The 16,695-nt window shown below is 36.4% G+C and overlaps 1 protein-coding gene across 2 annotated transcripts in view; it reads left to right on the top strand.

The window, feature by feature from the left end:
* Window positions 1–16,117, top strand: part of LOC149803270 (uncharacterized) — a 350,601-nt gene extending 334,484 nt beyond the window's left edge. For both annotated transcript variants that reach the window (XM_089952935.1, XM_089952932.1), the window contains one exon: window positions 12,149–16,117. In XM_089952935.1, coding sequence (XP_089809061.1) covers window positions 12,149–12,152 — 4 coding nt within the window. In that variant the 3' untranslated portion in view covers window positions 12,153–16,117. The remainder of the gene's footprint in view (window positions 1–12,148) is intronic.
* The last annotated feature ends 578 nt before the right edge of the window (window positions 16,118–16,695 follow it).

The following is a 16,695-nucleotide window of genomic DNA, read 5'->3' as shown; positions in this document are numbered from 1 at the left end:
ATGGTAATTTATCTAGATAGCTGTATATTATCTCTGAATCAATATTTTGTGTTTTATATAGTTCACTATAGAATCCCTTGATGTAACTTAATATTTCAGTTTTTTCAACTATTTCATTTTCCTTATCGTCTCTTAACTTTTCCATGTTTTTCTCCCCTCCTCTTCTTAATTCCTCTCTTTTGTATAACCTTTCAGCTTTTTCAAAATACATTTAAGTGTATTTCCCCGCTCTTATATCCCTACCCTGATTTACTTCTTCTAGTATTTCATTTAATCTTTCTTTTAAAATTCTTTCTTCTTCCCCTAGGTTTATATTTTCGAGACGCCTTGTAAAGGCGTCTTTTTCCATTCTCTGTTTTTTTCCTTTCTTATATTTGCGAATCCAATAGCTTTCCTTTTGAAAGTATTTTTAAAGTATCCCACTCTTTTATTATGTCCCTATTTTCTTTATCAAACCACACTCACACCGGAACAAAGGTCAGTCCATTTTTTCTGCCTATACCGCCCTCCTCTTAGTAGAAAAAACAAGCTGGCTGACCCTCTCTTTTTGGAGCAGTTTCCGAATCTCCTCGACTATGGAAATTCGATAGGTGGCAACCTGATTATTCTTGGAGATTTCAACTTTCACTTTGACTGTCCCGGAAACTCAAATACATCAAACTCATAGATTCCATTAATGTTTTCAACATCAAACAGTCAGTTAACCAACCCACCCATAAACATGGTCACATTTTAGACTGGATTCTTCATAGACCTGATGATAACATTCTACGGTCCTCCCTGGTATCCCATGACCTCGCATCAGATCACCTCTGCATTATATGCCATCTTGACGTATCAGTCCCTAACCCTCCACCTTTATCTGCTACTAAGATAAATCTCCGTATGCTAAATAGAACCAAACTAATGCATGACATCCAAGCTAACCTAACAACTTGCTTACCTCCTACCGCAGAACAACTCGATAACTGTCTGCGTTCATTGCTTGACAAACATGCCCCTGCTACCAAGTGCAGAGTATCAATTCAAAAGTGTTCTCCATGGTATAGCAGTGTTAGAGACCAGCTTCGCACTGCTAAAAGAGACCGCCGTAAAGCTGAGAGGCTCTGGCTTTCCACCAGTCTCACTATTCATAAGCAAATATATGAAGTCGCTAAGAAGAATGTCACAGATATAGTCCATACAGCGAAATCAGCCCACTACACTACATAGATCATGGAAAGTTCCAGCTGCAAAGAGCTCTTCGAGATTACTAACAAGCTAATGTCAAGGAACAAATGTACACCACTTCCAACTACCTTCTCTCCAGTCGACCTTCCGGATATGTTTGCAAATTTCTTCTGTGACAAAGTACTAACCATTAGAGATAAGCTTGACACCACAATTTCAATTGACTTGTCGACACCATACAGTTGGGATACAGAATTTGAGTGGCAACCATTAGCAGCATTTGAACCTGTCTCTATGGATTTCGTACGTACAATCCTGATGAAGAGTGCACCAAAAGTCATGTGAACTTGATCCAATTCCAACATCACTGCTGCTTGAGTGCTTCAGTGCTGAAGAAACCAACACTAGACCATAACGATTTAAAGAACTACCGCCCTGTTTCTAATCTCCCATTGATATAAAAAATCTTAGAAAAGGTTGTTCTATCCCAGCTTGTATCTCATCTAAATTCAAACAGTCATTTTAGCAATGTACAATCTGCATATTGCCTTTGCCACAGTACTGAAACTACTCTTCTAAAAGTAGTTAATGACATTCTCTCTGCATTGGGTAGTGGAAAGATTACAGTCCTCATCCTCCTTGATTTGTCTGCAGCATTTGACACAATAGACCATGATATATTACTTCACCGTCTCCAGCATGTATTTGGCATTCATGATACAGCCTTACTGTGGTTCAAGTTATATTTGGTCAACAGGACACAAATTGTGTCTGCAAATGGAATACACTCCAGCCCAGTTAATCTATGTTGTGGTGTTCCACAGGGATCTGTTCTTGGACCTGTTCTCTTCATTCTGTACACTCAGTCGCTCTCAAGTGTCATAGATCATCATCCAGTGTCTCACCAATTGTACGCTGATGACACCCAAATATACAAATCTAGCCACCCAACTGAAGCTGATGCTACCATCCAAGGTGTAGAGAGGTGCATTTCTGATGTGAAATCATGGATAACATGTAACAAGCTGCAGATGAACGATGATAAAACTGAGACCATTCTGATCACAACACAAAGACTTTCTCATTCACATCCTTTACCTCAAACAATAAATATCAGCAACACCAACATTAAATTCACACAGTCAGTACGAAACCTAGGTGTTACTCTGGACAGTACTCTCACATTGCACCATGTCATGAACATATGCAAGGCTGCATATCTTGAGCTGAGATGCATCAGCTCAATTCGCAATTATCTTTCAGATGATGCCACTAAAACACTTGTGTGTTCATTAGTACTTTCAAGACTGGACTATTGTAACTCAATTCTGTCTGGTTCATCTCAATATCTACTCCAGAAACTTAAAAACGTTCAAAACACAGCTGCTCGGATCATACTTAGAGTACCACGATCAGAGCACACCTCCCCGCTGCTCTGTACCCTACACTGGCTATCCATTCGATCCAGAATCAAACACAAAATTTGTTCTCTGTGCTACGTTTCACTGTCGGACTCTAATCCAACATACCTATCCGATCTCACCCATGTGTACACACCAGCAAGATACTTATGCTCCTCTTCTGACAATCGTATGCTCATTATTCCCACTATGAACACAAAGTCATATGGACAGCGTTCTTTTGCATACCAGGGCCCAGCAACGTGGAATGAATTGCCCACTGAACTTAGACACAAAGACATAGTGATCACATTCAAGAGTGCTCTAAAAACTCACTTATTTCGACTGCAAGAACAAACTTAAAGACCTAATAATGTTTCCTACCTGAAATATTCTCAGCATGTTTTTTCTTATTTCATGGTGTTTGTTTTTGTAATAATATTATTATATGGTTCTTTTTATCTCATAGGTGTTTAATGTTGTAAAACGCTTAGAGCTTCTAAAGATTAGGCGCTATACAAATCATTATTATTATTATTATTATTATTATTATTATTATCCTCATTATTATTATTATTATTATTATTATTATTATCGTGGAAGAGCCTAATGGTTTCTTGTATTTCTTCTATGAACTCTCTATCTTCTAATATTTTATTGTTAATTTTCCATGTTCCTTTCCCCCATTTATGTTTATTAATTATGTTGATCTCTAAATAGATTTGTTTATGGTCTGAGATTTTTTTAGTCAAAATTCCCCTATTTTTATATAAGTTTTCATCATAGTTCGATACATAAAATCTATCTAACCTACTTCCTTTATTATCTTTTGTATTCATACGTAAAGTCTTTTCTTAAAATATTCATTCTTCTATATGCATCCACTAGTTTACGTTTCTTAAAAATGTTTTCCATTTCCTGTTTAAATCTAATATCGGTTGTTGTTAATTCGCCCACCCGATCTATTCTATCTCCCACCCAGTTTATATCTCTTCCTAGAATAAGATTATTCAGTGAGAATTTTTCTAGATATTTAGAGAGATTGTCTATTAAAAAAAACAGCTTTTTTGTATTTGTTTGCAGAGAAGTATATATTTATCAAGTGTATATTTTTTTAATAATAAGTATCATCCTTCCTGCAAATAAGACCCCTTCATTTACTCGCTCCCAAATTATACCATTTTTAATTTTAATCAGGGTAGCCACGCACCCTCGTGTATCTTCCCCTTTATAGTCACTTAAAATTATAACGCTGTTGAGCTTTTCCTCACAGTATGCTATCAGATCTTTGTTAAAGTTATTATGGGTTTCTTGTAAAAGTATAATGTCATAATTTTGTTCATTATCCAGTTCAGTTATTTTATCCTTATTTATGCCAATTACATTCACTGACGCTATACGGAAGTTCTTTCCTTCCATTCTCAGGTTTCTACCAGGTTGTCGCATTCCAAAGTTTTATATCAAAGTTTTCCATAAATATTATATTAGATATTTTAGATAAATTGGTAAAATTTTAGTTGGTAGGGGCACCAGTCCCCTCTGTATTATTTGTATTTAAGCTGTCTTTTATTGTTATGTTTGTCTCGTTTGTCTCGTTTTTGTCTGATTTATCGTTATCTTGTTCAAGGTCAATTTTTCCCTCTTCGTTTTCGCTGGTTATTTCATATTCCGTGTCCGTTTCAATGTCGTCATTTGTTTCACTTTCTTTGTCATTGTTGTCGTTTTTGTTTTTGTCTTTACTAAAGTCTTGTCTCTTTTTCTTTTTATGGAGGATTTCCATAACAGATTTTCCCTGCGCATTTTGAGGGGTGTCCATCTCCACTTGGGTATTTTCAGTACCTTGTGAAGAGCTGGATACTGATTGCGATTTCTTTTTTTTTATTCTTAGTTTAGGAATTGGAGTCGAGGCTAGCGGTCTCACCCTTAGTGACTCGACAGAATATATTTCATTTCCCTTATTGTCTTCCTCTAGAGAACTTTTCGCCCTGCAGTAGGATGGCAAAGCTATTCTTTAGTGGAAGCTGTCCCATTTTGTATGGTGTAGCTTTCCCTGTCTTATTCGGGCTAAGGTAATCGTCCCATTCTGTCCCGATTTGAGAGTTTTCATCCCCTTTATTTGTGATAGATCTACTGGGGGCATTTTAGTTGCAGAGGCTTTATCTACGGTGGTCTCTGCCTCTGATGTAGCCTCAGGTAAAACAGTAACTTAGTTTTTATCATTTTCTTCAGTATATTCCGGGGCTATGATTTCTGCTTGCCCCTACATGTCTTGTGTTTCTACATTTTGCACAAACTTTGCCACCTTATTGGCATATGTCGGTGCGGCGGGGAGTTTTACATTCTTTAGGCCCATGGCCTACTTGTCTACATCTGGGACACTGTCTGTACATTTCGCACCCCTTATACCATGTTCTGAGGAGAAACCCCATAACATAGAAAAAGGTGGGAATTTTTTTTTTTTCCTCTTCCTTTAGTACAGTTATGACTCTCACTCCCGATTTAACATTCCTAAATCCCCACACAGTTTCCATTCTGTTGGCCCTGACCATTGTTTTTAGTGTGTCCTCTATTTTGTTTATTATCTCCCTGCTGTCGATTTCAAAGGGTAGACCTGACATAAAAACCCTTGTAACCATGGCCTCAATCTCTCTAATGATGGGATCTGTTTTACCGACTGTTGCTTTTTTTACCTATTACCTCTTTTGATAGTTTTTGGGTACAGAACATACTTGTTCCTCCCAGCATTTTGGAGTCCGTCAGTTTCCTCGATATTGACTCCCAGAGTCTTCAAGGCCATTAAAATCTCCGATTGTCTAGGGCAATTTGGGATGTCTCCAAAGTCTATTGTTTTGCATCCCGAGGGGTGGAAGGCTATCAACCTTTGACAACCCTTTATTTGGGTATTGAAGTACGTATTAAACTTCGTTCCGCCGGGTTGTTTGGGTCCTTGACCGATGATTATTAAATCTGGATCTACTTGCATGTTTGAGTAGTATTCACTATTTTTTGTGGGACCCCGAGTGGCCGAGTGGTCTAAAGCGCTCTCCGTTACGGATCACTGCCATCTCACCTCTGTCTGCGTGGGTTCGAGTCTCGTATTCGGCCAATGTGGGTATGTGAGAAAGCTTGCCAGTAGCTTTTCGTGGGTCGGTGGTTCTTTCCGGGATGTTGCCGGGTTCTTCCTCCACCAATAATACTGGTCGCCACGTATAGCATATCGTGTGCTGGAAAAATGGCGTGAAACCCAACAACAACAACAACTACTTTTTTGTGGGGTCTTGGTCTCACACCACTATATATGACATGTACAGCTAAATTTGGAACATTTTGATTTTAAGCCGGCAAAGTACCACAACAAAGTATACCTAAACTGACGGCACCTTATGCAAAATGTAAGGAATGTTAAATGGCGTTTCAGAAAACAAAAATTTTGCAGAATATGCAGTAAAGGCCTATGAAAAAAGAAAAAGAAAAACAAACCTTATAAAGCAATAAAGATACACAAAATAAAACCCAAATAATAAATCAGCTAAAGAAATACCTTTGAAGGGTAAGTATGATCTCAACTCAGCTTGTTAATCCGTTTTGCTTTGTACTTTTTTGGGGGGCACCAGACAGATGCCCCCCCCCATTTAAAAATAAAAAAAGAAAGTGTTTATATGTTTATGTGTTTCCCCGTCAGATGTGTTGTTTGTTCTATTTAAAAAAGAATTTTTTATATATAAAAAAAAATAATTGAATTTTTAATGGGGTATTTATTTTCTCCCTTGTGTTATCTATAGGGTTGTTCGTCCGAGCCAGGTTTTGTTCATCTTGCTCGAAGTCCCTTCCCCAGAAAGTTTTTGTGACCTTTGCTAGAGGTCTCCTAGGTCTCAGTGTTTGCTATGTGTGTTAGTGCTATATTGTGTGTATTGCTATATTTTCTGTATGTTTGAGACAGCAAAATTATATCAAAGTTCTCCCAGTTGTCTTTTTTATTTTTGGGGGATTTTTATGTCCATTTGGAGAAAGTTTGTTTTATTTATGATATTTTAAATAATTTGGTTCTTCAATTCGGAATTTAGGTGAGCGGAATGGTGTGCTACATTGTAATTTTAAGAAAGACATATTGTTTTAAGTGAGTGATTATATGTGTCGTTCCTCGCATTAAGGCTAAATATAAAAGGAGGTAGCTGTGCTCGAGTCAGGGTCCACACTTCTTTTTTTATTAAACCTGCCTGGAGTTGGGCCTCCTCTTATTTTTTTTACTATGTCCTAAGAAAATTCCAAAAGAGTATATAAGATTGTTAATATTGTGGAGGATAGACTACACAGTACGGGAGCTGTATAGATGGGTAGAAGGGTCAGAGGGGTATTCAATCCTATGTATTGCCTACTATTCCCTGTGTTCATGTATTGTCTGTTTATGTTCTATGTGGGGTGTGCTTCCCATGACTCTTTCATAGGCCTGTTCACTTCGCGTAGCGCCATATGACGAAGCCCCATGACGTCCATGCCTTGTACTTTCCCCATATAGGGTCCCTGTCCTTCCATTATTTCCTTTTTTGTACTATTTTAAGGATTTTGATTTGCCCATGGGATTGGGAAAGGGGGTTTGAGCCCGGAAATGAGTTGAGGGCCCTGATACTACGAGGCGAGAGATGGGGACCGGGCTCCAGCTCGCATTTGCGTTACCCGCCCCTAGCGAACGGTATTACCGAAAATCCTCCTCCATCTTTCCCTCCGTATCCAGTGGGTGGCAATTCAAAAGATCCCTCTCCCATCCCCACTCTCATCACCTCTCATTCCCCCAATGGGCGACAAAATTACTTGAGATAGGTATTATTTATCGTGCTAATTTTATTTTGTTTATAGAAGTTTGTAGACACGATTTATTAAAATTTTAATTATATAGTTAATTTCTATCTCCCTATAACTATAATTTGCCCCCAGGTCCTCATTGTATCAACTATATAATCAGTTATTTTGTATAACGTTTTCTTATCAAATTTTCTGTCTAGGTACAATATATTTTCCTTCCTATATTTGTCTCCGTTGCAAATTTCCGCTATAACCGTTAATCTATAAGTTTTTCTTTTTTCACATTGTACCATATTATGCATTTTACTAAATGGGGCATTTTTACACAGTGGACATTTTGGCGATACTCTGACCATACGCCGTATCACTGAAACCTCTCCTGTCAACCATGAATTATGCATGTATTTGAAGCAGAGGCTTCGGATTTTTAGGGAGCCTAGTTTGGTCCAGTGCCACCGAGCAATTTATCCCTATGTTTTCCTGTTCTACCTTACATCTAATCCTTTTGGTGAGTTCTTCTCAAATCCAATTGTAAGTTTTTCATCTTTCCCATAAATCTTTTGCATCTCTATATATATCTTTTATATACCTGAACTTTCTTGGTACTTCCAGTTGTTTTTTATTATATACAAATTTATTAATTTTAGAAATGTCTCCCCTATTTCACATTGTAAACCCAAACAAATATATATATATATATATATATATATATATATATATATATATATATATATATATATATAAACCCTCCCCTCCCATGGCGATTTCGGTTCTGATTTTATTCTTTTAAATCTATTTAAAATATTTGTACATTTAAGTAGTATGGGACTGTGTAGTACTAACCCCCTTTCTTTGCTCGATATAGCGTTTCTTTATTAATACTGTGAGTCTTATAGTCCCATATAGAATCAATAATTCCGTTATCCATCTTATGTAATTTAATATTTTCTATATCTATAGATTTAATAATATGGTTTATATTTGCGTACATATATGTTTTGGTCACTTGGGCCCGTTCCATAGGAAAAGCGGCGTAAGTGCCCAGGTGTTCACATTATCTTCTATGTTCTTTTTCATGTTTTTACAGTTTACTTGTTCTTCTCCTCTCCCAAAGTAAATACATATGCTTTTCCTCGTTCTTTGATTAAATGTGGGGGTAGTCCTAGGTGATTCCCCCGCCAGTTTCCTTTTTATATTATTTCAGTTTTTTCTTGGTTGATTTTAGACCCGAAAGCCTTACCAAATTTTTCAAATACCTTTTCAAGGTGTTTAAAGGAGTTTTTGTCTTCTATAAAGTTCGTGTAATCATCTGCATGTTGTAGCATTTTTACTTCATCCTTTATATTTGGAACTTTGATACCTTCAAATCATCTTATTGAGTCTTATTCTTATTCTTAGAATTTCAATTCCTATTACATATAATAGCATATATAGTGGGCATCCTTGTCTCACTGGTCCTTTAATAACAAATTTTCCCGTGTTAGCACCATTCACCTGTACTCTTGCAGTTATTTTGTTGTACAGGATTTTAGTCCATTTTTGGAAGTTATTTCCAAATCCAAACTTCTCTAATACTTTTGTATGTAGTTATGCTCTAATCTGTCGAATGTTTTTCCCTGGTCAAAAAGCACCATATCAATTTTTAGACCAAATTCCTCTATATAATTTATAATAGTTCTTATACTTAGTATGTTGTTCTGTATGTCTATCCCTTTTGCTCCACATCTTTGGTTGATATTTACTATTTTATCCATTCCCTGTCTAATTCTTTCAGCTAATAATTTATTTAATATTTTATAATCAGTATTTAGGAGGGAGATGGGCCTCCAATTTGTTTAGGTCTTCCCTATCCTCTTGTAGATTAAAGTTATTATCCCTTCCCTCGTTGTTGTTGACATTGTGTCACTTCTCAATAATATATTGTTGTTTAGCTGGGGATTTACGTTTGGTTAGTTTGTTTATGCTTTTTATACTTTCCTCTATCGAGATGAAATCATCACATAAGTTTTTATGTGCTGATGATATCATCTTGCATTCTATTCTTTTCAGGTACTCGTCTACCGTATTGTTATCAATCACTTGTGATGTATATAAGTTCTAAAGAAATCTTTTGCTTTGTACGTGCCATTGGAGACGATAAAACAACAGACTTTACTTCTCAAGAAGGAGTATCAGAATTTAAATTAGTTATGTTGGCACCCCATGAATCCGTTCCAGCAGATGCTGGTAAAGAGTTGGAGGTGTCACCATGTTTTTCGTTTCTAAAGGTCATGGTTTGTGATTTATGTATCCCCCGTCCTCCAAATTGTGGATTTCATGTGTGATTTTTTTTTTTTTTTGTATTCATTTTTTGTTAATTTTTAAAAATTTTAATTATTTTTTTATATTTTATTCAATTTTTTTTCCGTCAGGGTTGATCGTTGTTTCGTTTCGCCATATTTCTCGAGTTATCCCTGCATGCGGATTCTGAGTTGTACTCCGTTCGCACTCGGTATGCAAGTCGGTTTCCATTCTCAGGTCAATACTTGCAAACACTAGTGCTTGTGATTGTTTTCTTGCCTTGAACCCGACATGCATGAAACTTAGGATCGTACTCGTTTTCCCTTTGCAAAAGTTCAGGGTGAAAGTTTTCGCTCCCATCCCGATTTCGTTATTGTTATAATTTTTGAGTGACTTGCCATAGTCATAAAGTCCGGTGTTATGTTGTTTATGTGTGTTGTGTTGTAACTTAATTTTTTTTTTTTAGTACAGACTGGCACTATCTAGATCATATCTTAAGAGTTTTGGGTTAACTATCTAATTTTCAGTAGTGGCAAGGTATATTTGTTAAATAGTCCCTGGAGAGTAGTACTAGCTGTAATTGGATAGTTGTGTGATTGCTTTTCATGCTGGGGGTAATTAATCATTGGTATTTAGTATTCCCAAGGTTTCTGGCATCATAGGTTAGTACTGAGATTTGAATGGGATAGTTTGGATACAGGTGCGTCATATAATATGTCGTTTAGAGGGTTATTAATATTTGGTTCTGGGATTTTTGTTTGTGTGTGTGTGTGTGTGTGTGTGTGTGTACGCAGTTTACTTTGTTGTTGTGCATACGTATCTGCTTTTTGTTTGGTTCCTATAGATAGAAATGGTGTGTGTGTGTAGGTTAGGGTATTGTATTGTTGCTGTTTCCGGTGGGATTTATGTACAGACAAGACCTGCAAGGACTCTATTAAGACAGCCTTTTCCCTTGACTTTATCCAGCAGGCCATATTTGTATAGCTAGCTTTGTATATTCTGGTGGGTCGTTGTTTATTTTGTGTTCTGTGGGGGTGGGGGTATCAGTTACAGAATTATTGACTGAGATTCCCTTGGGATAAACTCCAGAAGAGAATTAATTCTCTAGCCCGCACATCTGTTTCTGTTATGTTCCCTTTAGCTATATTCGCTAGTCGGGATGAATTAGTTGTGTTTTTGTAGTATGGCCAGGTTTACCGTACATGTATAGGTGGAGGGATTGGATCTGCTCAAATTGGCACAGTCACAGACGTGGGGTTGGGTCCATTGGGATAAACTCCTTGATAGGGTTTTTGCCCATCGCCTCGTCTTTTTACTGTTTCTGTGTTACTTAAGTTTGTAGTTGGTTGATAATTATTTGTGGTGGTGATATTTCTATATAATGGTACACAGTCCTGATTTAGTTAGGTTGTGATCACAGGCTGGGGTGGGGGTTTCCGTTTGGGATAAACTCTTTAATAGAGTTAAAACCCGCCGCCCCTTCTGCTGACTGTTTTAATAGGTTGTTGTTGGGGTTTAGTTAAATATGATGATGGTATTTTTGTGTAATGGTAATTAATCCTGTGTACATGGTGGATGGTATTTTTGTGTAATGGTAACTAGTCCTGTGTACGTGTTGAATGTTATTCTGATGGTTCGGTAGTCCATATTTTGTCGTTTCTAATTTGCACGATGTTATTTATGTATTGAATTATCTCATCATATAGGTTTTTATCCTCTATGTTGTCTATGTATAATAAGTATTTTGTCTGAATATTCGCTATTTAATTTTTAATTTTCTGTTTTATGGCATCCCTTTGTGTTTTTATATTTGAACAATATAAAATTAAATGTCGTTTGCTATTGTACCGTGTGTGCATAAGATAAATGGTGATATGGATGGGATGATTTTCTTAAAGAAGGCTTTTTCTCCTGTCCACCATGCATCGTGTTGGTAGAGATATAGTCTTGTTTGAGTGTTGGTGTTCTTTACTTTCCCCCATTTCTCCCAGATTCGTGGGGGGTTTGAGTTTCTTTGTTAGTTTGTTATTTTTATTTATTTCTGGGAAATTATTTAAGATATATCCAAAGAAATAAACATACATGTTTTTCCATGGTCTTCCGTCAAGGTTTTGTAATTTTTTAAGTATGTTAATGATGTTTGCTGTTTGTTTGATTGCAAGAATAGGGATGTTTAGTCCCCTCCCCTTTCTTGCTTTCCCTTTGTAATGTCTGTTTACTTAGTTTGTCTATTTTCCCATTCCATATGAATTGGTATATTATCTTCTCGAATTTCCTAATGTACTGGATATCAAAGTCTATAAAACTAAACTCATACCATATGCTACAAAAAAAGGTATGTTTTAGCTACGTGAGCTCTGTCGATAAGGTTAAAATATATCGAGCTCCACAATTGTAATTGTTTGTTTAGTTTGTTAGTACATTTAGGTAACTTACGTGCTTCGTGTTTTTACCCAAAAATATGCCGAGTGTTTTAACATGTTTCTTTATTTTTTCAGCTGACGGACCTGGATGGTTTCCACGCCAGTTTTCGAGTTGCAAGATTTCGGTTTTCCCATCGTTTATCTGGGATCCGGATGCTTTTCCACAGTTATAGTATTCTTGCATTGGATGTTTATATGAGGTTGTGTCTTTTACAAAATTGGTGCAGTCATCCGCGTGCTGTAGGATCTTTATTTCCTCTTTTAGGTTAGGAATATGCATTCCTCTGATGTTTCTATTGCTCTGAATTTTGATTCTTAGCGCTACGATGCCAATTACATAGAGTAACATGGATAAAGAGCATCCCTGTCTCACCGATCTCTCTATCAGGGATATTTTTGTAATCGCGCCATTAGTTTGTACTACTGCTGATATGTTGTTGTACAGGATTTCTATCCACTCTTTATAAATTGGTCCAAAATTAAAACGCTTCAGGATTTCACTTATGTAATTTTTTTCAACCCCATCGAAAGCCTTCTCTTGATCTATTAGGATCATCGCTCCGGTGTCCTTTTGGCTGTCAATAAAGTCTATAATAGTTTTGATTGATAAGGTATTGTCTAGAATATTTTTGTCATCACCTCCGCATTTTTGATTTATAATGATTATATCGTTAGGTGTAGTGGTGGTTCTACTGGCCAGTATTTTACTTAGCATTTTATAATCTGTGTTCAGTAGAGTGATTGGTAGAGTGATTGGTCGCCAATTTGTTAATTCATCTGCATTCCCTTTGTTTTTGTAAATTAGCGTGATTAGTCATTGTTTCATGCTTGGGGACATCTCTTTTTGTTTGAAGATTTCCTTGAAGATCTTACATAATAATGGTGCTAGTAGATTTTGGAAACTCTTATAGAATTCAGCGGTTAGGCCGTCTAGTCCCGGGGATTTATCCTTGTTTAGTTGGTTGATTGCATTTATTATTTCTTGTTCCGTGATGGGTTTTTCGCATAGGTCTGTATTTTCCTGGCTTAGTTTCGGAAATTAATGTATATAGTCTAGGATTTCTGTTTTCTGATTTAGGACTTTTTCTCCTTCTTTTATTTCTGTGGTGCTCCATTCCAACCCTTTTCTAATCTCATCTTTCCTATATAGGTGCCTCCATTCTTTGTAAATGAAGTGAAATTTCTTCTTTTTCTTTTAGTGTTTGTAGGACGCTTTGTTTGTGGATTCAGGGTGGTGGATAATATAATGACATTCCCTCTTAATGTATATTTTGTTTTTTGCTATGGAGAGTGCATATGACTGAGAGATTTTTTAATACCCTTTTTGTGTTCACATTCCTCTATTATATTATTGTAGCATGTATCGTGGTTGGTCAAAATATGAGCAATTTCCTGCTGATATGTTTCCAGCTGTAGTAATTGATTGTTTAATTTCCATTGTCCCCTTCCCCACTTGTGTGGGTTTCGGGTTTTTATTACCACTGAAATGGCATTATGGTCCGCTAGTTTAAAAGGTAGGATTTCAGAGTCTATATTTTTCTGGCTTTTGTCATTTACATACATTTTGTCTAGTCTCGAGGCTCCATCGTTTGTATAGTGATATGTAAACTGATTCCCTTTTGGATTTTGGAATCTGTATGAATCCGTTAGTGAGTGTTCCTTTATCGGGTTGGATAAGGTGGGGACAAGTTCCTTATCAAATTCGGACATTCCTCCCTTCCGGTCTAAGTCTGATATAGTGCAATTAAAGTCACCAGCTATCAACATGTGTTCGAGGTTGAATTCTCTTAGGTATTCTTGTAGGGTTTTGTAGTAGTGTCTTTTATGTGATTTATTTCCTGGTGCATATATGCTAATTATGTGTATGTTGTTAATAAAAATGTGTAATACCTTACCTTTTAGTGTGACGGGTATGTTGTAGTTTTTCCATTTATTATTTTTTATTTAATATTAAAGCTACTCCTGGGTTACTGAGTGTTTATTCTGCATTATGAGTTTTGGCATTGGTTGTGTGTGGTGGTTTGTTAGCAGTTATGGTTTTTGGTTGGTGTTTTAGTTATTGTTTTGTATTTTGTTGGTGTAGTGTCTTGGTGATCCATGTTTGGGTGATTGTTGTCTTTATGTGCTTGGTTGACAGTGCTGCTTCTTGTTGTTGGTGCTGCTTCTTGCTCTTGGGCGGGCACATGAGTTTCGCTGGTTATTGCACGCTGATTTCGTGTGAGGTTGCTTTTGGCGTTTTTGGTGGGGTCTGATATAGGTTGCTTTCCTCTTTGTTGTTCCTTGTCATGGTTTTCGTTTGTTTGTGGGTCTTGGTTTCATTTAAATCGGATTGCTTATTTTTCATGTTCTTTTTTTATTTCGTAGTTCTACAGTTTCGTAATCTGTTTCAGTCAGTTTCCTCGTTTGGTTCTACAGTTTGGTAATCTGTTTCGGTCACAGTTTTCTTGTCTGTTTCGGTTTGCGGAGTATCCTGTTTCTCTTCTAGAACTATTCCTTCTTCATTTTGTATGGTTTCTTCTTCTGTTGTTGGAGTTGCTGGAGACTGGGGTTGCTTTGCGCTGACAGCCTCCTCCTCTGGTTCGTGGTCCGAGTCCTCATCATAGTCGGAGATGTGTCAGATTATGTCATCAGTGGTCGCAACCGCAGCCGCATATGTAGTTGGTCTATATGTTTCTCGGCATTCTCTTCGGACGTGACCCTTTTTGCAGCAAACGAGACAGGGGCGTGTAACGTTGCATCCTGGATACCACGAACCCATGCACTTAAAAAAAACCTCCGGTACTTTGTCCACCTCTGCAGCATCAATTTGTACAATTCTCTTGCCCGTCTTCACTGTCGGGAACCCCTGCAAAATCTCCCATCTGATGTTGTACGTCCCGATTCCCAATCTGGTCTCAATGCTCTCCTTAAGCAATTCCATCGGAAACTCATTGGGGTATCTGGTAATGTGGATATCAATGTATTTCCGTTTTATGATCCTCGTTATGGGTGGCGGTGTTGTAATATTATTATTATTATTTATATTATTATTATTATAATAATAATTATTATTAATTATACACATTTCTGCATTCAGGGCTGTAACTAACGAAATGGTGTGTGGCTTATTTACTGTTTTTAGTTCTTTATTATTATCGCAGATAAAATCTAGATGAAGCAAGAAACTAACAAATTCAGAAAAATAAGGATAATGTTTCTTAAAAGATCAAGCAAAAGAACATTATTGATAAAAACAAGTATTTATAAGATTACAAGCTTTACCTTTATCTAACAGAGTTATTCCCCTTGACGCTGTCAAAGTATTATATCATCGACAAAGTCATAAAATCATTAAATTACTCTGCTTTACGATAGAGTTTAACCCTGAACTAAGATACCTTTATTTGTATTTCTTTGAAAATACCGATTTGGTTATATTATGTGCGATACGATGGGGAAAAATTAACCAAAAACTAAAATTTCATTTATAAGCGATTATTATTATAAAATACAGGCGAGTTTACTCTTTAAGCGTTCTATCTTTTAATTACATAGTTATCTCTCTTCATCTGTCTGTATCTAACACAATCAGGAGATACTGAAAGATAATTTTTTGTTTATGCTTTCTTGAATACGCGAATTTAGTAATATTATCTGCGACAGATTGTACTGAAGGTATACAAATATCAACATATTTGCCAGCTGCATTCATTGATTGAAATATTATTTCTTCACCAGTCTCTGTATTTACGGATTTGACCATTTTTTCCAATTGTTTTAAATTTCCCAGTATTACCAAATTTACAATTCTCGCTCTGTGTGATTGCTCTTAATGCACTTAAAAATTATTATTTTTTGGATTTGAATCAATATTATCGATCACAAGACCGTCTTCGATTACGCCCCGGAAACATTCATACAAAAATTTATGAGAGTAATATTTTTTCTTCCCATCAGTACCAAACAATGGATAACCATAACGAGATGCTTCATAATTCTTGATGATAGGATGTCTCACAAATTATTTTTGCTCCATTTATGTATAATATTATTTGTCTAAATTATTATTTGTCTAAATTATTATTTTGAAAATCAAGCTAGATAATCTTTCACATTTCTTACAACTTTATCATTATTATCAGTGTTATTTTTTTTATCATAATATCTTTTCATTTCTCTGTATTTTTACCACGACAATGCACACACAACTGCGTTTCTCCCCTCCAACACCACACCGTATACACAGTTTTGGTCCTAAACTCCACCTCAAGCACACTTTGTAAATGATATTCGCAGAATTCGTTTCATAAGCCATTGGCATTTGTTCTTTGTTTGAATCATTGTATAAATAACATTTTCAATTTAAATATTTGCCTTGGTTATGATATGGAAGAATTAACAGAGATTAAGATAAAACCTTTCAAAGACAAATTTGATCTTGACAGAATATTCCCCGACGTACTGATGCGAGCTCTGGTTGGTCCGACGAAAACAAATTTGATTAAAACTATTCATGACGCCATGAAAGAATTTAGCAAGGATGGTGCATTTCATGTGTGGTCGACGTTCAAAATCATACGCGACACTGATGGTGCCTCCGAAGGTGTTACCGATGCTACGATGAACGATCAACGAGCAGCGAC

The sequence above is a fragment of the Sinohyriopsis cumingii genome, chromosome 3, assembly GCF_028554795.1.
Source record: "Sinohyriopsis cumingii isolate HCF-2022 chromosome 3, ASM2855479v2, whole genome shotgun sequence".
NCBI classification, from domain to species: domain Eukaryota; kingdom Metazoa; phylum Mollusca; class Bivalvia; order Unionida; family Unionidae; genus Sinohyriopsis; species Sinohyriopsis cumingii.
This window is presented reverse-complemented; position numbering and strand designations above follow the sequence as displayed.